The sequence below is a fragment of the Cuculus canorus genome, chromosome 3, assembly GCF_017976375.1.
Source record: "Cuculus canorus isolate bCucCan1 chromosome 3, bCucCan1.pri, whole genome shotgun sequence".
In the NCBI taxonomy this organism is placed as follows: domain Eukaryota; kingdom Metazoa; phylum Chordata; class Aves; order Cuculiformes; family Cuculidae; genus Cuculus; species Cuculus canorus.
Window position 1 is genome coordinate 48,284,103 of NC_071403.1, and position 21,831 is coordinate 48,305,933.

The 21,831-nt window shown below is 39.0% G+C and overlaps 1 protein-coding gene across 8 annotated transcripts in view; it reads right to left on the minus strand.

The window, feature by feature from the left end:
* Positions 1 to 21,831, minus strand: part of ARID1B (AT-rich interaction domain 1B) — a 336,332-nt gene that overhangs the window by 34,916 nt on the left and 279,585 nt on the right. For 4 of the 8 annotated variants that reach the window (XM_054061620.1, XM_054061622.1, XM_054061618.1 and 1 more), the window contains one exon: positions 6,707 to 6,858. In XM_054061620.1, coding sequence (XP_053917595.1) covers positions 6,707 to 6,858 — 152 coding nt within the window. The remainder of the gene's footprint in view (positions 1 to 6,706; positions 6,859 to 21,831) is intronic. The other 4 variants (XM_054061624.1, XM_054061619.1, XM_054061623.1 and 1 more) reach the window with 1 other exon arrangement.

A 21,831-nucleotide genomic window follows, 5' to 3' on the forward strand; every position in this document is an offset into this window, starting at 1 on the left:
GCACAGCATTTGCAAAAGACAAGATTATCTTCCCTTCCTCTCCCTTTTTTCTCCTCCTCACGCCCTTCTTTCAAAGAAGGATAAGAGATAAGAAAAACATAGGACAGAATAACCTACAAGGCAATAAAAAGGAAAAAATACGTATCCCAAACTTACAAATTTGAAGAATCGGCAAAGCATCATTGTTAAAAAAAAAGAAAAAATCTGATCATTACCAGACTAGCGCACCTCTCTGCAAAACGACAATGCTGGCTTGCACTAGGCAGCAGGCACACTGATAGCAAGCCAAAGATAGGAGAGGGAAAAGAAGCTTTAAAAATACTTCACAGATTGCCCACTACAAAATGATTATTGCACATATTCATGTATTACTATGTTTTAGAAAATAATTGGTTTTAATTACAGCAGTGAGAGCATGAGCAGGACTCTGGCGAATACGCTGGCAAGCTTTGCAGTGTTAATTTGCTAATATCTTTAGCATCACTGCAGGTTGAGACTATGGGTCTGCCAAAAAACCTACCCAGCCATGTGCCATGTGAGTTTACAACTGTATGCTCAATATTCAGCTTTGAACTACCGGTGTTTTTCATGGGCACATTTTCTTGTTTTTTTCAAAGCGCATTTGTAGCCCAATCAAGCCCTTAAAGTCATCACACACATAAATCATAACTGAGACTTTAAAAAAAAAAAAAATCACTTGCAATACTTAAGACTTCAAGAATTGGAACAAAAAGCCTTTTTGAAGTGACGCAGCTGCAGAGAAAAATCTATTGGGATCAGCTAAAAATGCAGTTATTTTTATGTATGTGTGTGAAACCTCAACAAAACAGCCAAGCAATGTGATACTGGAAAGCCAGCATCCACTAAGCATTTGATTCGTATGCATTCTGCCCTTACACTCTGTTTGAGTGTTTGGGGCAGCTTGTGACCTTTATGAATTGAAGGATGGCATCCTAACACAATTTTAGTTTTGAATACTACAGCATAAAGAAAAAAAGTATTTTCCTATTAAAGATTTTTTAAAATGTATGTACAAAATGGTCAAATGTATGCCTCAGTCGGTTTTCAAACTGGGATACAGAATTATTCCACAAAATCCATGTTAACTCACTTAATGCCGTCAAAGTGCTAAAAAAAGAAGCCTTAGGTTTAGTTTCAAAGCAACCAAAGGTGACCCTTCCCACTAAAGCAGTTTTAGAGAGGCCAAACAAAGCAAAGTTATCAATCACACTTCTTCACTAGAATTCTGCATGGCTAAATCCTCACTGATACCTAGGCTGACACATCATATTTTTATTACAAAGAACATAATAATTGTGCCCACTCCTGGCAGTCCTGCTTCCATTAGAATTCCTTTACAAAATAATCTCTTTTCCAGAAAGGTTTAAGTTAACACTTCATGTAAAGGGCAAGTTACCCAAGTTACCACATGTATTGCGACTGTATTAATTATGTTTAGAACTGTAAAAATCCTGATTTATTTTGGCTTTTGAATATTTCTTGTTGCCACATGTAAATATAACTATCAGGAGTTGGAGACAATTATGAAAAAAATAATAAAGTTTCCCAAATTCTGTTTCACCTTCTCTTCATAATTATTTACTTCACCTACACCCCTTATTTCTACCTTTCTACCTGCAAAGATTTTACTAGCAAATTGCAAGGTTGTCTGTTTCCCTACAGCTTTTACCTAAGATGTTTCCACAACTACTTTTCTATCCACTGTTGAAATGCTGTTTCATAACTTCTTGCAAACGTACTCCCTCGCGATTTGCAAGCAGACATTCCTTCACTTTTTTTTAGCAAAGTGGTACAGCAAGAACATTGTTTTGACCCTTTCTGAGCAGTGAAATACTGTTATTGTCACGAAACTGCTAAAATAAGACACAGTCTCTTTCTATACAGGTACTAATAATTCTGCGTGTGAAGTGCAGACCAAAGGATAAAACATTTTAGAGAGGAGGATAACAGGGAAATCTTGACTCAAAAAGTGTTGTGGCACATTGTGAATAGGTTTCAAGTACTAGCCTCTGGCTTATTATAAGAATTTAAGAGCTAGAATGATTTCAAAAAGCAAGTATGGGTCAAGGTCCTGAATTAACTATTCCACGCTGAATTTAATGTACTCAAAGCAGATATTGACATGAGCAAAACTGCAGCAAAGTATTTTTTTTTCTAAAGGCTGCTCCATCAGTCCCAGAAGATGATGAAATACTCTAGGAGCAGCAATACACAAACATTGTTTTTCTCTTTATTGCTAGTGCAATAACAAATCACACCACAAAACAGAATATTACATCCTTTGTAAGACATTCTTTCCTCCTTTCCACCCTGAGCACTCTCCCTCCAAACCAAACAAGAAGAAAAAGAAAAAGCAGTGAATTTGTGACTCCTGTGGAGTTGGCAAGAGGATCTTTTTATGTCCACAGGAAAAACAGAAGGGACAATAGCATTGCCTAATGTCCTGCCATGAACAATCATTTCTCTCTGGGGAAGAGCACAGTCCAGGGTGCTCCGGCACCTTATCTGAAAAGCATAAGTGGGTCACCAAGTAGCTGAGTGCCCCACCTCCTTTCTGCCTACCAAGTCTCCTCCAAGGGATAACAAATATATGTAGTTTGAGACGCAGGCACCTCTGTGCCAGGAGCTGGCTTGATCTAGTCACACAGTGACCACAGGACTCCAGTCATCACTTGTTTGGGCTATAGGTGATGGGATACTTCAGCTATTACCAACTGCTGACATCCTCCAGAAAGTTTATTTAAATGCACATTATGTAATAGCTCATATGAAGGTATGTGTTAGAGCAAAAAAATAGTGAAATAAATGGACGCTTCCAATTTTCAGAAGAATAAAAACGTAACCAAGCTGTGAACTAAAGAAAATCAATTAATATCTGTAAAAAAATGCTTCACATTCACAAATGATTGCTTTTTCTTTCAGAGGTTCACCCAAACAAATACAAAGTGAAAAATACATTACATAGATGAAATGGTAAGCATTGTATCCATGTTAAATTTTTATTTTTAAGAGCATCCTTTTAATTCCTGTAGTGCAAATAACTTTTCCTAGAACTACATGTTTTATGTAAAGTACTACAATGTCAAAAATTCTTCGGAATAATAATATCTACATAATAGAAGGTTTCAGTAGCACAGAGGTTGTGAAATCAGGAAAGGATCCTTGTGGCAGTAAGGTGATTAAAGCCTTCTTATTGTTTTGTTCACCTTCAGAGGTAGCAGAGATTAAGAGTGCCCTTTTCTGTGCAAGCACAATACGGAAATCTGTGAGATCCAAACTCCGTCTTACTTATTTTTGATGGAATTTTCACCAGAATTAACAAGGCTCATAGCATGAAATAATTATTTTATTTACATTGGGTTTTGTAAGGTTCCTTTTATTATATATGTGTTTAAAGCCTGAATTAAAAAAAAACCAACAACAACAAAAAAAAAAAAACCCAAAAAAACCCCTCAGGAGAAAAAGATCTAAAACATAGATGGGAAATGTGAACTCACATAACAAGAACACAGTGGAGGTTATATAGTTTTTCTGAATGGCAGTTTGCTCCACAACTGTGAAGGGATTCTAGCACTTTATCTTGAAGCTTTTGGTATTGTTATGGATGGGATATTCTATCAGAAGGAATACTCTGTCAGAAGGATCTATCTGCCTTGACCTCCTAATTTCCGTGTTTCCCAATTGTTCTATATCAGCAGAAGCTGGCGATCTCTCGTTTGATCCACAGCCATTGTTCATGTACCAGGATGCAGAACTGCAACACTATTTTACTTTTAATTGTGCCATTAATTCAAATAACTAAAGAATAAAAAGGATCAACTGGTAATAAGGAGTTATAAAAGCTAATAAAAACATGTTGCAGAACACTGCTATACTTAGCTGTACTGAAGCTCCAAAACCATATTAAAACAACTCAAATGCCATCGGCAATCTTCCTCTATTTTAGAAGGCAAAACCTAAAATTGCATTTGATTAAAATGAGTATAGCTAAAACCTACCTTCCTCAGCCAAAAGGGACAACAAAACTGCACTCTCCAGAACACAGACCAAAACAAAGTAACCAACTTCTTCCTATCGTTTACCTTAGTTTTTCATTGGCCACTAACTGAAACCACAGCTGATGGTGCTCAGTGCGTGTGAGCAAATTAACTTATGTCCACAATTGACTCCATGAGAAGCTACTCCATCTGCATTTGGTTTTGGCCCAACATGTGGACTGAATCCTGTTTTATCCAAAAGCAGGAAAAGGCTCAAGATGCAGATAGCAGAACTGCTCTTTTTGTCACAGAAAATGCCATTTTCCAGCTCCTAAGTAGGCATCACCTGGAAGTTCTCCACCTCATCAAATGCACCTCATCAAATGCAGGGCCAGAGCTGACCCTGAAGCACTTCCCCAGCTCAGACATTATCATTTTAAGTGCTGTATTTACACTTGCCTTAAGCTCAGCCCTTCATTTCTTTGACCTTGGCAGAAGAATGAGTCAGAATAGGGGGAAATGGAGCATTCCCACTGCATGGGCTCCCAATACTACATTCACACTTAATTTTCTCTTTTGGTTCCCCCTGTATCAACACAGTCTGTGTACTCCTGGCGGCTGCCTGCATAAAGCAATATAGTGCAATCTAGACGCATGTCTGCTCACACACAGAGGAAAAGAGGTGCACTGAACTCCTCTAGTTCATCTCATACTTACTTTCCATTGGGTAATCTCTGAATTAATAAAACTGGAACAAAAGAAAACCTCACAAATGCACTGGCAGAAAAAATCCAGATAAATGTTTAAATTATTAAAAATCCAATATTTCAGAATGCATAACACAATAAAAAGAGTATGACTACCCCATACAAAAGACTGCTAGGATAAATGGCCTTGCATTGAACAGATTTGCACTGTATGAAATAACGAATGGCTGAATTATCCGAACAAAAAAACCTCTGTGAATCTTCCTTTAAACTGGTTATTCCTTAGGAATACATAAATCTTCTTAGGCAGGGCACTCTGCCATCTGTTTGCTGTTGGTTATTTTTCCAGCTCTGGGGGCCAAAGGAAAAGAGGGAAAAATTACTTCTGCTAATAGCAAAACAGAATTTATAGCACAGTTTCAATGCTCGGAAGTAATTTTATTTTAGCAAGCCAGACAAAACACATAGCTACACAAACAAAAAATAATATTACCTGGGACAGCTTTGGTGAGGGAAAAGCAAGCTATTATCTAATGGTCTTTTCAACAGCTTTTCTCTCTTGGTTCAGACGGTGAAGTGTGCTGTCTGGACTAATCAATGGCTTACAAGACAGCACTGGAAAAAACTTTCTTTTCTTTTCTTTCCTTTTCTTTTATATCCTTTAAAAACCAAATCTTACTGATTAACAGCTTCCCTTCCACTTCTTCTGCTAACCAAAAAAGTAACATAGTATTTTTGAAATACAAGACACTCTTTAAGTGTCTCAGGAGCTCCTGCAGAAAAGACATACTAGACACTAGAATCTTATAGTGGCCATTTTCTGCCCAGGAAGCAGGGATGTATAAAATTGTCAGGGAGAAAAGGCAGGGAAGGAGACAGAGACAAAGGATGAAGGAATGAAACAAGCTAAGCAAGGCAGAGAGGAAGATACTGAAACACAGGCTCTCGGTAAGATACAATTTAAGCAGTAAGGTATCTCTAAAGAAATAAACTAAAAAAGAAACAAAAAACAATTAAGAAACAAAATCATATCACCTTAGCACAACCTACCCAGCTTTCAGAAAAGCTTCGAAAACCCCAACGTTTCAAAAAGGTCTAATGCAATCAGTAAAGCAAGCACAGAAACTCCATGACTGAAATAAGCATTTGGAAAGATACACTTCAGGGTCACTGAAACTCTATCCAAACCCATCCCAGTCAAAGAATTGATCTTTACTGAAGTATTATCTTGATGAAAGAAAATTGCTTGGAGTTCAAGCAGAATATGGACTATAAAGCACATATGCACGGAATTACATTCACCTGTCTTCATAGTCATGTACAAAGCTGCAAATAATTCTAAATTCACAGGTCACGATATGAAGGATTAAACCCAACAGCTATGCTGAATATGTTTTGGGGTATTTTGCAAAAGGAAGCTATGCTTAAAATTCACATACAGATATTTAAAGAAGTAAATGAGGAAACCCTATATATGGTTATATTAATTTTGGAAACAGTAAGTATGGCCTATGTTTCCAGAACAGATAATTATTTTAAGTGCTCAACTTATAGCATCTTAAAGTCAGAGCAGATGCACACCTCTTTTTTTAAACCGGTACCACATTAAATATCTGAAATTGTAGTCTGAGTAAGTAAAACACTGACAAGCAACAGCAGCTTCTTAAAAGATGAGGTTTTCCTCCTTCCCTCTGTTGCAGACACATATACACACACAAATACACGTATACTTGCTAGTCAACAGCTATGTCAAATTGCGTCCGAGTGTTGCTGGAACTATTCAAAACATTGTACTCATCTACATGCTGTGCAAAAGTACTTAATGAAAAATGTATGAGTTACTGTACAAAAACATGTGAATACCTTAGCCTAGTTTTGAATGAATCCAAACTACCCAACAGGGGTGAATTGAGTGAAGAAGGCTATCCCTCTGCCATCAGCCCAGGGCTGGTACCGTTAAGCAGATTTATGGAAGAAGGACACTGCTGAAAGGTTACCCACCATTACCTGTCGAACTGTTCACCATGTTAGGTGCCATGCTGTAAGGAGGAGCCTGTGGGTTCATCAAGCCAGAGCTGTTGTTCATCGGCTGAGTGTAGGGAGAGCTGGATCCCATAATACCACTCTGATTCATGGCAGGAAAATTGCCTTGCCTATGAGAAGAAGCACACACACACAATGTCTCATTACGTACCTCATTGCTGAAGATGCTGTGGTTTGTCAGAGAGTACATCTCCTATTGTTTGCAAATAACTAAGGAGAAGGCAGGCAATTAGTTCATTTTACCTACATGGGAAGCTGTTAGTCTTGAATTAGTTACCATATATCTGAGACAGAATTGGACTGAAGGCAAATTTCAAGATATGATACAGTCTTTATATGTCACAAACAATCAGCAGAAAAATACAACTAATCTTATTTATCCTATGAGGAGACAGCAATGTGATCAGGAGTCAAAGTAAGAACCTAGGGTTGGCATAAAAAATTTCAGTGAATTGCAATTTTGACCATGTAATAGAAATCCTTGCCTGCCACTGCTTAAAAAAGAGTAAAATGACCAGAAGAAAAATGTGTACCATAGAATGTGTTTCAGATTTCTGTATCGGATGTTATTGTACACACCTCGTTTCCCATAAGGCACTTCTAACCCCAGGGTGCAAAGAAGAAATCCAACTGCATGTGAGAACTTATCTGGTGAATAACTCATGACCAAAAGTAGCATTTGCACAACTCCCAATTAAATCATATACACGTAACTTCCTGCCTCTCTTCTTCCTCTGAACACAAAACAGATGTTCCCATTTCCAATACTGATCTAGGGTCCAAAGTCAAAGTCATTCAGCAAACACCACTAAAGTGACCACAGATGTGACTGCAGCATTGAATAAAATGGTCATCTTGTTGCACCTGTCATCTATGACCAACCTCTCAAAAAAACACATACATACTACACTTTCTTGAAGCAAGAAACCTCAGCAGAACTATTCTGGTTTTGAAAATTCATCACATATCCATATAACGCTTTCATAACTGAGACTTAAGTTTGTCTGAAAAACTGCCTCAAATGAAGCCCTTACTTAATACTCCACATCTTCAGATGTGAAGGTCTTCAGAACAAATATCTTCAAAGGCTAAACCCTAACTACTCTTAAATTCTAAAAAGTATCTAAGTACACTTTATACTTGATTTAGTAAATTTTATACATAAACTGAGGCACAATGAAGAAAACAATCCAATTCAAGTAAGCAGAATAATCCATGCTTGATCCAACATCAAAAAATATTTTATTCTTTTAATCCATAATACAATTATCTACCTTCTCTTGGTATAACTGAAAGCTGTTTTATGTTTTTAATATCCACATACATATTATGATATGTATGTGGATATAGATGTATATATATAAAGTCACATGTATAAATAAAAACACAAGCAAAAATATACGTACTTGTATATTTGTACACCACACAGGAAAATACAAAACTCAGACCTGTTTCTGCAATGTACCCCATGTCAATTTATGCTGTTTTACCAAATAAAGGAGATAAGAAAGTAAGCAAACACCCTTTTACATAGCTTTGGTACCTGTCTGCTTTTTATTCTCATGAAAGAGCAGAGCATTTTATTTTATTCTACAGGCAGGGAAAGCTACATATCCTGGTAGCAAGATGGGAGTTTTAGTATAAATTCTACTTTTCATTACTGTACAGTATTCAAACAGAACAGACAACCCCAAACTAACAATGCTGAATAACTTCAATGGCTCCTTGTCTTTCTCAAACTTATGGCAGATTCTTAAGCAGTTGGTGGAAAGAGTTTTCATTTTTAGGAGATATGGGAGGAAGACTATTAAAGCACTATTTGGCCTAATTTTTCTTGACAGATTGTGAATTTCTTCAAAGAAAAAGAGAATGTGTTATCTAAATAAAGCATCTTTTTCCAAGTCAGTTTTGTCCTTTGCTCTCTGAAGACAAACTTCTCTTCACTCTTGCAAAGAGGCAAAGGCTTTCTTTTGATATGAAGGAGACAACTGCCATACAATGTCATTTCCCTGATGAAGCCTGCAATGAGTAATGGAGGGAAAAGATTTAAAATGCACAGTGGTGCAAAGCTCCAAGGGAAAATTACAAAGGGAAAAGGAAAAGAGGAGAGCAGGACCATTTGGCAACAGCTTAAAAGATTTCAGTCACAGAATCAAGCTTTTCTTATGTAAATACTGAATCTTAAATACCCCTGCCGCCCCCCCCCCCCCCCCCCCCCCCCCCCCCCCGCCCTTTTTAGCTGAAAATTGCTATATTTCAACAAATGCAGTTAACTCAAAAGTTCTTTCTATGCTGGATAAGTGAGATCCTTTCTGCTACTGCGTAAAGATACTAGTGAAGATGAAGAAAGTGTGCAAACACATTTTTTCACTTTAAAAAAGAAGTAATAGATTTTGAAACATTTTTTTACAAAGGAAAGCTGGGAATCTGGAAAAGGCAGAAATCTCTGCAGTTACCTACCTGTCAAATGTCCTTCTTTTGCTTTAAAAATACACAGGAGATATGCACTCTGTAGGTAAGCTGAAATTGGTCCTGACCCACTAATATTTCAATACCATTACTTCCTATACCATGTATATCTTCTAAGCTATGGAGCAGTTCACTGTCTCAAATTGAGGTACAACCTATTTCATGTTATCCACTATGGACATCGATCTCAACTGTAGTTCATGAAAGCAAACTGCTGTACAACAGCTTCAAATCAAAAAGTAGGAAACTATTTCCAGTTAGTTGGAGAGTGAAAATTAAATAAGAGGAATATACTAGCTTTGGCCAAGACGGCAAGAAAACGTGTGAAGTCTAAAAAACTGCTTTTGTGCCCAGAAATTCTGAAATTTCATCTGACAAGGCAATATTTTTCCTTCTCATCCTCCCATGTAATGCCACACTCGGAAGGGACACAGCTCTCCATCCCTGGAAAAAGCCCAGCAAGTGAAAAAGACTCAGCATTATCCCTGGCAGAACTTTGTCCTGCCTTGGTCCCCTTCTAAAGCACTGACTGCAGCATGTGTGAGCTAATTCAGTAACACTGAAAGGCAACATCCCGTAAATTTTATTTTAGCCGGAGATTGGGTGCAGTGTGCAGCACAGAGCTCCTCCACATTATTCTGTTCTATGATGGCTTGGAATGGAAAGTTTCTTTAGGGAGAAATAATCAGGTATTACTTCAGCCTTTAATTCTCACTCCACAGTGGGCACCCTTTGAGTAAAGACTGCCGACTGTGACAAATTGTGCTGCATCAGTACTATAATATGAAGTGGAGTCCATTAAGAACTGAGCTGAGATCACCAAACTCATTTTGATTAACCTCCAGGTCACTAAACACTTATAAATATGTTACACAGCAGCTGCTAAACATATTTATATATGCTTAAGGTCACAGCATCATCTGTTGGTTGTTGGAGTTAAGTCAAAAATCTTATGTTTCCTTCTGTGCTGCTTTTAGTAAAGACATATTCAACATACTGTTTCAGAAGTAGTTCGTCTCAAAGACTACCAGACTCTCTCATACATTTCCTAATTCCCTCCTTCGTTTTTCTGATAGACTAAATAAAAATCAAGTCTTTTAAAAAGTCTGCTGTATATGTAGTGACATCTAATGGCAAAAATTCAACTGACTGGCTATGAATTCTATAGCAGAACCAGCCCAGTTAAGTATACAATTTTACAATATTTACCACAGAAGCACCAGGGATGACACAAATGATAATTAGGAATAATAGGAAGAAATTCAGAAAAGAAACACTTATGTTGAGTATAATGAAAAACGTCATTGTGAGACGCAGCTACTCTCCAAGTGAGTGAAGGAACCCCCAGTACTTGACACTTCTGCACACAGACAACACATGAGAAAATGTACCGGTCAGAAAAATCCTGTATTACATGTGAAGCAGATGACCTGTCAGGTATTTTCCAGCTCTAACTCCTCCAATTCTGTGATCTCAGACCACATATTTTTTTCCTGTTAAGAAGAAAAAAGCAGCTGGGCTAATAGAAATTTAGGATTATGCTATCAATTTAAGCACCACACTTAAGCCTACACAGTTCTTTTTTTCTGCTCTAGTGCTACAAGATCTTCAAGTATTCAACAAACGGACAAGATTAAAAATGGGAAGGAGGTGGGGGGGAAACTGCTTGTTTTTTGCGCTTTATTTGCTTTGTTGACAATTAGTAATCCACAGCACTTGTATAATGCCAGAGCCAATTATTATGCTCGAGGAAAGGGCTCCCACCCAGGGGGACCTAGATAGGGGTGCTGGCTGGGGCTTGACTGGGGGAGCAGCTTTGCTGAAAAGCCACGGAACATTTTGGCAAGACAGAGAGTTGAGCACAAGCCAGCAGAGTGCCCTGGCAGTGAAAAGGGCCAACACCCTATGCTCTGTGACTATGAGAAGAGCTATGAGATGGAAGGAATTAATTATCAGCACCAATTATTAGCACTCATCAGACTCCACCTAGAGTATCATGTCCAGTTTTGAATCCCACAGTAAAGGAAATATGATGATAAATAGGAGTGATCTTAGGAGATGCTGCTTAGACAGTCAGGGCTTGAGCGCTCACCTTGAAGGGGCTGAAGCATGAGGGGTAGTTAAGTCTGGGTCAGAGACAGCTTTTGAGAGGAACCGAACAGCAGTGCCCCAGCACCTAAAAGGTCAGCAAAAAAATGAAGCTGGACTCTTCATTTTGCTAGTTCAAGCTGCATGTAAGGAAACCCTTTTCCCAGTGAAAACATCATGCATCGGATCTGGTGGCCCAGAGATTGTGCAGTCTCCGTCCTTGGAGGTTTTCAAGACCCAACTTGATAAAGCCCTGAGCTCTCAGCTGAGTCTGCTGAGGCGGAGGTTGGACCACAGACCTCTTAACGTTCCTTCCAGTTCAAATGACCCTACGATCTTAGATTGCCAGGTTCACTATGCTGTTGAGTTTGGTGTACTACTGGGTCCAAAATACAACCGGTCAAATTCAAAACATTCCCTTTTAAGAAGGTTGTTCTGCTCTTTTGTTTTCCTTCATTTGCAATTTACCAGAAGCTTAATCTGCACTTAATCTCTTTTCTCTGCAAAACAAGCAGAATCAGATCTAATTGTGTCTTCTGAGCTAATGCAGAAGTCCATGTATGAGAGGGCATGCGAGATCTGGTCATCGTTAAAAAGCAGAACAAAGAAACTGCAAAAAATAAGAGCACTGACAACACAAAGGAGTACACGAGTGATCACAACTGCTGAGCAGTGTCTCTTATACTGAGATGCCTTCCTTTAATTGGACCTGAAATCACCAGTAGGTTAGTGTGTTGTCTCTGACTGCTACGCAGAAGTCACTCTGCATCCTTCGCATCTCATAGTTCTTCATATGTGATATAGTACCTCCTCCGTGTTTCTACTGTCATCTTCCTCAGATTTGAATAAATTTGAACTAATTACAAAACTGAGTCCAGAGGTAGGTGTGGCTTAGCTATGGACAATGATAAAGGTGGATTAAGCTTCTCAGCAGGACAAGAAATGAAGACGCAACTTTTCATATGGTTTTTGCTGTGTGCAGAGGCATCAAGTTCCACAACTTTCTGTGTTTTTTCTGGCATGAACCTGACATTATGTGCTTTCCTCTCAATCTAAATCTGTAACACTGGAGCAAAGCCGTTCGCTCATTCAGGAAAAATGATCCAGCTTTTGTAATGAGCCCTGTGGCAGCCTGAGCACAGGAGCGAGCCAAGCACAGAAACATGTAGGGAAAAGAAGAAACGTTCAGATGTGGAGTGTTTAGGAAGGCTGGAGGTGAGGAGAGTTTGGGGCAGAAAAGATGGAAATGAAGGGAAGAGTAGATAAAAATGAAGAATGAACAAGGCTTAGAAGTATCCATAGGTTTTTAGGGTCAGGAGGATGATGGGTGCTCTGGAAAAGGGAGACGAAACAGAGATGCAGGAGGAGGAGCAGGGAGGGAGGAACACAGAGACAGCTGCTACTCCCAGGGTAAACAGAGGAAAGTTCCCTCCAGCGTGAATGTGGAGCCTCTCAGCCAGGTCTGCCAGGTCTGCCTGGCTGAAGGGAAGGATGCACAAGGGAGCCTCAAGAGCAGGATGCTATCAGAGATATGCCTTCCTGCAGCTCCTCTGCTCATGCACACTGCTGTGAGGCAGGGCCAAGCTCCGAGGCTGCCACCATGGCCAGGAGCTGGGCGAGCCTCATTCTAGCAGTGTGGCACAGTGGGGCGATGCCGATGCCGAACGAGGAGTGCTGCAAGGATGGGAGCTAGGATAGAGTATACAGCCCAGGTAGGGAAGAGCTGTCAGTGAGTCACACCTCACACATCTTGGTGGCCACAAGCTTGCACCAATTATTATTTAAGCACTTCTGTGCTGTGCTTCCTGACACTTCCCACAGCACTCACACAATAAAGAGATCCCTCCCAGTTATCCAGCTCTAGGCATTGGACCCAAAAAATTATTCTGTTACTGTAACCTTGCCACCTAAGCAATTGGCTGGTGAAAAAAACAAATGACCCACAAGCTCATGGAAGTTTGCCATTTCTGCTCCAGATCTTTAACCTACATCAGTTTTGCAGCGAATGCACTGCAGCACCTCAGGGGAGCAATTTGTGTAAACATTTTAAAAGGAACATTTTTTTTTTTAATGCTGACACACTGCTAAGGTGGCTACTTGATTACAAACTGTGAAAATGACTGCGTTAGGCTGCACTCACAAATCATAGTGTACTGACCAAATTGCCCTGTGCTTATCTGTGCCAGGTCTACAGCATGACAATATTTCCTCTCTCTTTTAAATGTCAAAGTATGATTTGGGGGGTTGTTATTTAAACACACTGACCTGCACAATAACCAGAAGTACTTTATTTAAATCTGTCTTGAGCTAGGACTAGCCTTAAGCGCTTATAATCTGTCATACTTTGACACCAAATGGGTTATTATAATGAGAGTAATTCAGGAGTGAGATCCATGAATGCTTTCTCCCTGGAGAATTTACACGTAAACATGTGCATGCAGATACATATGCTCTTTTGTTATAGATTTTCTTGCTACATTATGGGTTTCTTTGGAGAAGTGAAACTGTTTCTGTTGTCAGGGGATATGAGAGAACCCGAGGAGGGAGAAGAGAGCAAGGGAAAATAAACCCCAACATTACTTCGCTCTGACTGGAAGTTCATCGGTGTGTCAGGACTGTTAGCAAAGGCTAATGAAATCTGAGTACTGGCTTGAGCAGCTATAAAATGGCATCAAAGGCAGTTCCCATGCAAATAAAACAAACAAATTTAACACTACGATATCTGATAGCTACTGCTGCTACTACGCGTGTACTAACCTAGATTTACATTTTCTCCTCTGTTCAGTGGGGAAGCTCACCACTCACAACAACATCATTTAAAAAAAGTAACCATGAAAGTTGGTGATGTGACAGGTGATATTTCTGCCAGGAGATTTTTTCCAGTTTCCAGGTTAGAAGGAAAAATAAAATTTTATAGTTCTGTGTGTATACATGCATGAAAAGGGGAGGCCAAAGGTCTGACAAGCACTGACACTAACAAAACACTAAGAAACATAAATGAAAAAGCATCTGGATTTGTACAAGAGTGTGTGTTTGTGTGTGTCTGCTCATATCAGGCACACAGAACCGATGTCAAACTATTCTTTCCAATGACTGGGCCTAAAAAGCAATGGTAAAATGGGGAATAACTTTCTAGCATCATAATTACGTGATGGTGCACATCACCTTGTAATTTATTGTAGTTTGACTGAGCAGACTGATTGTTTTTTTCGACTGGCTGATCTATAGATTATTGTGTAAGACACTTTTTTGAAAAGTAACACAAATAGACTTTCTAGATATATTTTCTTCCTAGTTACACAAATACTTGTGCCTTTAGCATCATCACCATTACTTAGATTTCTCTAAGAAACAATGAAGGAAGAACAACAAATTTGAAAAGCATTTGTTCCTACCAGGACGACTCAATGCTCAGTCCCTCTGAAAAGCAGCCACAAAAACTTATTATTTGTTTATATGCTATTGTCACCACATTAACCATTCTTCCAGTGAAAACATCTGCCCAAACGGCTACCTACTTGGTAGTCACTTAAAGACCAATAAAAAGCAGGAGCATCACACCACATCAAATACTGGAAGAGCAACATAAGAGGAACGTGTAATTCATGAGTACTGATACTAGTAACAACACAACTACACAACAATTGTATTGTTCAGTGAATGCATGCTGAGATCAGAATACATTTCCCAATCCCACTTTACAGATAACAAGAACTCAGGAAGTGACCCAAGATTAATAATGGTCTAAAATATGGTCATAATAATAATAAAGTAGTCACATACAGTGAGGAAAACATAGAACAAGCCTGCAGAACAATAAATTCTTAACTTAATTTGATCCTAATGATATAAGGGTGTGACTGAAAAATATGAAGGTTATTTAGTGAAATACTGTAGGGTTTCTTTGTTTGGCTTTGGGATTTTCTGTAGTTATTTTGTTGGGTTTTTAGGTTGCAGTTATTTATTTTTGTTTTTATAAAGCTTCTATTGTGTTAATTAAAGGGTTTTTTTGGTCTGAATTTCACAGTGACCACAGCATTTGGTCACCAGTCTTCAAATCCGCAGGTATTCTCTGAAATGCCTTTACTGCACAGCTTTCTTACAAGTGCAGCAAGACCTCAATATTGGAATTTTTTTGTGTAAGAACACACTAGGCCCTTTGTACTCAGTGCAACCTGTTCTGGGTAAACACAATATAATGCTGCGTGACAGAAAACACAGGACTACTGAAAAGCAGGCCAAGTGAAATGGCTTGTAGTCCCATTGAAGCTTTGCTCTTCGTGACTCATACCTACCTTCCTGACAGCATGGATTTAAAGAGCAGCTCTAGTGGCAGCTGCTTGCACAATGTCCCCATCAGGCATTATATCTGAGCACTGAGCAGATATATTTCTTAGCCCAAGTGGAGTGTGTGATGGGTAAAAGAGGGCTGCTGTAACTGGTCCAGCAAGCAGGAGTATGCATGAACTGGGTTTGTAGCGAAAAAAGAAATTTGCCCTGTTTGCCGTAATGCAGTCAATCTGAACCAGGACGCCAAGAAGGGTGATTTAGCTCAGTGTGACTCGATATCAAAATGGGAATGACTCATATGACTCTCTCACTATGAACCTTCTATTTTTGTGCATGTTTATAAATAGCTGTACTAAAAAGTCGGAAGGGCCTAACAATTCTTTCTCAGAATGATTACTTGAAAGTGGGTAAGAATCTGTTCCCAGCACATGAAGAGCCAGGAGGTCACCAAAGTGTGGTGCTAAAAAGCTACAGGAAACTAAGGACAGACTGCATGTTTCACTAATTCAAGCTGCTCTGGTGGGGCACTGCCTCAGGAGAGGCTTGACCCGAGCTCCCTCCTTTCTATTTGGGGATGCAGACTTCCTGCCACCTCTCACCACATTCTTACCACGTTCAGTGATGTCCTCACAGTGTTTTTGAGCACCACTGCAGCTCCACGGAGCTCACTGTGATAGCAGCCAAGTGAAAATCTAATAAAATCCTGCTCATTTCATGCCAGCTCTTCAGTGTGTCTTTTCATAGTAAAATGTCATCTGGCTGACAGCACACTGAATACAACTGTGCATGTGCAGCAGCATGGCAAGGAAGTTCTCCAGAGGGATTTCCCAGCAGACGTATTTTCACTTACCTATCTTTGCCCAATAGCCTGGAGCTGCTATATGTTTGCCAATATTATTACTACCACTATTACCATCGGTCTCGGCACTTTGGCACTCCAGACAGTTTCACAAGAGCAATATAGTGCATATGTCAGCATGGTTTCAGCTGGCTCTTTTCTTCATTGGCACAGAAGATGACTGAAACCTACTGTGACAACTGCAAAAGGTATATAATGTGTTAGTGAGACTGCTGGCCATCATTAAAAAAAAATCTTACTGCTGTTACATTACTACTTAATATGATTATTATGAGGTTACCTATACATCTGCTCAGAACCCATCAATAAAGGGCTCTTCCCACGCATATTTCCCCAGGTAGCATTGCTAAAAATAAATTGTTTAATTTTCTCTCAACTATCATCATTGTAAAACAATCAAAAACCTTAGAACTGCTCTAAAACCTGAAACCCTCCTACCATTTTTATGTCTCTCCCTTTCTGTCACAAAAACCTTAGGTTGTTCAGTCACAGTCTTGTACTTGAACAATGTATGTGTTAAATCACAAAAAGCAGTCATGAAATTAGCTTTCTTCATGAGTTCCATTAAACAGATGGCCACTCTCCTGTTTTGGTTTGTGTTTTTTCTCTGACTAATGCTGTGATTTGAACTAGTAGATCTTCTGGCTAATATTAAAAAAGAAAGACAGCATGAAAATCCAGTTTTCTCACCTGAAACATTTCTTGACACTCAAGAAAACTATTCAATCTAAAGTCCTTTCTTCTTAACTTTTATACAATAACAATTAATGAAGTACTTCATGCTTAATGCCCTAAAGATCACCTTTGAGGTACAGAATTCCTGTGTTAATATCCAACTCTGAGGCAGAATGTTAATGAACTACACTGAGTCCTATATTGTGACTTCATTTCAAAATAATTAGTACTTCTATAGAGGGCAACAGGTCTCCTAAATAACCAAATCAAGCCAAAAATAATGCCGACACAATAATAATCAAACTAGAATTGTCTCCAAGATGAATTCTCATTCATGACTCGGAAAATCACCTTCGCAACATACTCCTGCTTTTGCAAGCTAAGAATGGTTGCTCTCTGAAGGAGGGAAGGAGTAGGACTCCTGAGATCTGTGGCTAATCTCTAATGGCATGAGCAGCATACAGCAGTCTATTTGATTGATGAGTAACCAAAAAAGCAAAAAAATGCCTCCCCAAATCACTGGTTGCCTGCACGAGCTCTGCAGCATGGTGACATCCAGGGCTCCACAATGATGGATTTACCTTTTAGTAAAACAAAACACCAGATAAAAATGTATTTCTCTCAGTCTCCCACAAGAAATGGCTTTGGTTAGCTCAGCATGTAAAGTTTCTTTCAATCCTTAAAAGATTTTATCAGCAATTTTGAGCTGATCTATAATATGCAATTCCATTTAAAAAAATAATCACAAAAGTGTGACTTCCAGCTCACCTCACTCACTATAGTAAATACTTACAAGCTAAGTTGTACGTCACCCCTCCTAATAAATTGTAGAAAAAAGCCATATATGGTTCTGCTCTGAAAAGCAAAACATGAGGAAAGGAAGTGCTCCTTTCAAAAAACCCGAAAGAATAAAAAATCAGCTTGGTAACTGACTATTTCTCATGAAGAGGGAAGAAGCGTGAGTACTTTTGAAGAAAAATCCATCAATACTGGTTAATAGCTCCCTTAGAAATTACAGTTACAGTAAGCATTAATATTTGGACTTTAACCCCTCAAATCACAAAGAAACTTGGCGTGGAGAGAAAACATTCCACCCGCTATTGAAACCCAGCCAGCCTCGGGTGGAGCAAGCACAGCAGCTATTTGGATTTCACAGAAATGTTATGCAGTCATTTAGGCCAAGAAGCAACATCACTTCATCCAGCTGAAACTATATGTGGTCTCTTTTTATTTTGGAAGCCAAATGTTCTTTCATGGACTGAAATATTCCATACCTGGATATTCAAACAGCACTAACAGAACACAAAGTGGGGCTCATTTCAAGGTGATCCATCAGGATTCCTAAAGGAAATTCAAACTCTGTGAGTGTTCTAAGAAGCAGGGTAGAGGGGAAATGAACAGACACCTTGAGACTGGAGAATTGTGAATGGCCTGAATTTGAACAGGAGTAACTTCTTCCCTGTGACTGAATGCTAAATAAAAGACCCAGCAGAAAGAGCTTTTTTGCTAGGGGCTTATTTCAAAGGCAACAGATAACATACCCCGGCACTGGCTCCAATTATGGCTACGAGTCCTATCTTAGCCTGGTTTACTTTGGGGATTTCGCAGTTGGCAGCCTTTCATCTAGAAGTAGCCTGGTTTGAATAAGCAAAGAAACGCGAATGAGTACTTAACCTTGCTGCACTCCACTGCACTTCCCAGCAGAGAAGAACAGCACCTCCAAGCTTAAGGGGAAAAGGGAAAACAATAGAAAAAATATACTCTCTTCGGGGATTAGAGACTGTAAGTATTACTGTAGCACTTCAAGTCTTCCTGCTACATAACCACAGCTTTTATAATCACAATTAGAATTTTAAACCCGAGTTTCAAGATCAAAAGACCCTGGCTGGAAAATACTGCCTAGAAACTGACTAGGATGTAAAACACCTAAAAGAGTTCTGGTTTTTATTTATATTATTATTCTTTTAAAAAAAATTTATTCCCCATTTCCGTCTCGTTCTTTTTCCTTTTGACATTTTAATGCATCTTGTCCATTACTATATTTCCTCACCAGTACCTTCCATTCCATCAGCAGTGCTGCACTACTCTGCCATTGGAGAAAATAATACGGAAAAAGTGCTTTGCTGGCACCAGTGACACGGAATATGAATTATACATACATAACAGGAGAGAAATGCTGATGGAAGACTAGTCTGCCTGTATGTGCACAAGTGTGCATGTGCATGTATACACACACAGACTAAAAAGACATACAGAATGCACATTTTAAACTCATTTACACTAATTGTAACTGTTTCTCTGTACAACAGAAATTCTCTAATATCAATGCAGATTTATAGATCAGTTTTAGGACTGAAAGGGAACTTACATTAAATTCTTCTAACCTTACCATGATGAGGCTGTAGTATCTACCCTGCTGCTAAGCAGATTAGAACCACAACCATATTCTAGAGTGCCTAAAAGTATGCGAAAGCACCCCAACACTACACACTGCTATACAGGCTGAACACCATTTCCCAGGTAACATGGGGAGCAGTGGATGATAGTATAAATACCCACCTCAATTTAGCAACCCAATGACCAGGATTTAAAATGGTCAGAGGTTGAAAACAGCTAAGCTGCATCCCAATTTCTCAGTACAATAAACTACGTCTAAATCATCTCTTCTAAAATCAATGAGTCTAAATTCTAAATTAATTCAATCTATAAAAAAATTGCTTTAATTTACAAAATTGCAACATGCAATCCCAAGAATCACATAAAGGTACAGTATACTGAGGTCAAAGATGCTGCCTTCAAAGATAAGACTGCTCCTCATGTAGGCACATCGAAACTAATTTTACAGTAATTAGTTCAGGTATTGATAACCTTAGTTGTACCAGCAAGAGGCCCATTTTAGCAGCCGGTTGGATGTATACCTTACTGCCAGCTAGTACTGAATTACGTCTTCCTAAGGCTGCCCTGCTAACAGTAAGCCAGCCAGATATTGTGCAACATTTTTAACTGCCTATATACTACAGTCACATCTTCAACTGCTAAGAACATATGAACACATGTTCAGAATGACACTCACTGCTAGCGCAAGAGATGCTGAAAATGATGATGACAAACCTCTAGCTTCAAAAGTGTCTGTTGACTTCAAGTGTCAGCTTAACAATCAGTTTTCAAAAGTGCAGACTGGGCCCTTACTATACGAAACAAAAGCTCACAGACAGTGAACATATAGTTCTGAAAACTTTCAATTTGGGTATTTACAAACTAAGGAACTCCAAACTGGCTGGTACTAGAAGATGCTGGCTAAGCTTCCTGTCTTTCACATCAACAGAGAAAATGCTATCTCACTTGCTTAAAATGGTTTACTTTTATCAACGGTTTACTGTGTTGCAGGTCTTTACGTGCATAAATACTTGCCTATCACTATTAAAAACATGTATTGTTGTAATAACTACAGTGTGATAAAATACTTATTTCTTGCAGCCATCTGGTCTTCAGAGGCCTCCGCTGGGTTCTAACCTTCAGCAGCAGAACCAGCCTTTGGAGTCTTGGGCAATGCCAACCTAAGTAATGAAAAGTCTTTCCTTGGAGTTCAGTGGATATATTAAGTCTTCAATATACAGTCCTTACCAGTCAACAGGTGTGCTGAGACCAAGACAGATGCAAAACAGAAAATACTGTTTTCATTTAGCATTGCTGCCAACTGTTACCCAAACCAAGCTTGAACATCCTAGCCGGTTCAATGAAGAGGTTTTAAAGACGCCTTTCTTTACCTTGACCTGACATGCCAGATATCATTTGCGAAACACTGGCTTGTGTGCACAAGACAGACCAGCACATTGTAAGATTTTAGGCTACAGGGAAGGTATTATGTAGCTGTAGAAATTAACCTAAGCTTAACATAGAGCAGGCCTCAAGGTGAGGTCAAAGGCTAATTCAAATGGTGTAAACCTACTATCTTACAGAGCCACCACTTTTATTTATATGATTTTATCTTCTCTAATTAAAAGAGTGGTAGTCTGCACTGAAGATGATACCTAGGTATAACTGGCTGACACTAAGATTTTGATCATCTAGCCCTGGTTAACGAACATTGATTTTCTGCCCTAGTGGAAGTGTTTTTATTCTGATGAATGCCATTTAAATTCATTTTACACAGCTGCTTAGGGTGGCTTGGCAAGGCAGAGGCAAACCCGCATTCTATGTCTAAATGAGACTCCTGAGCTGGAAAAGGATAGAACCTGCGGATTAATAGCTGAAGGTAAATTTCTCTCCCCTATTGATACCTGGCTACTGATTCAACAAGTCGACCTTGACAGGGATCACAACCGACTTGTACAGAAACACCGCTGTGTAACCATGACTCTGACACAACCACTTCTTTTTCTTCTTAATTCTACATAGAGAAGTGTGTTTTATAGTAATAAAAATCCAACAGTTTTTGAACCCCCACAGCCGAATCTTATAAACTCAAGACATTCAAAGAAAAAAGCTGGACACAATTCATGCACTTCGGCATACAACAGTGGGTGTCTTTCCAGTTACATGGAATGGTATGGTGTGAGTGCTCTCCCATTTCACGAATTTTTGCTATTTGAACAGAAGAACTAGTAGACTTGTGCTCTAATTCTTTGTTTTGCTTTGTACTTCTTTGTACATACATATGAGTGGTGTTATTAAGGAAAAAAAACAGCCAAACAAATGCAGT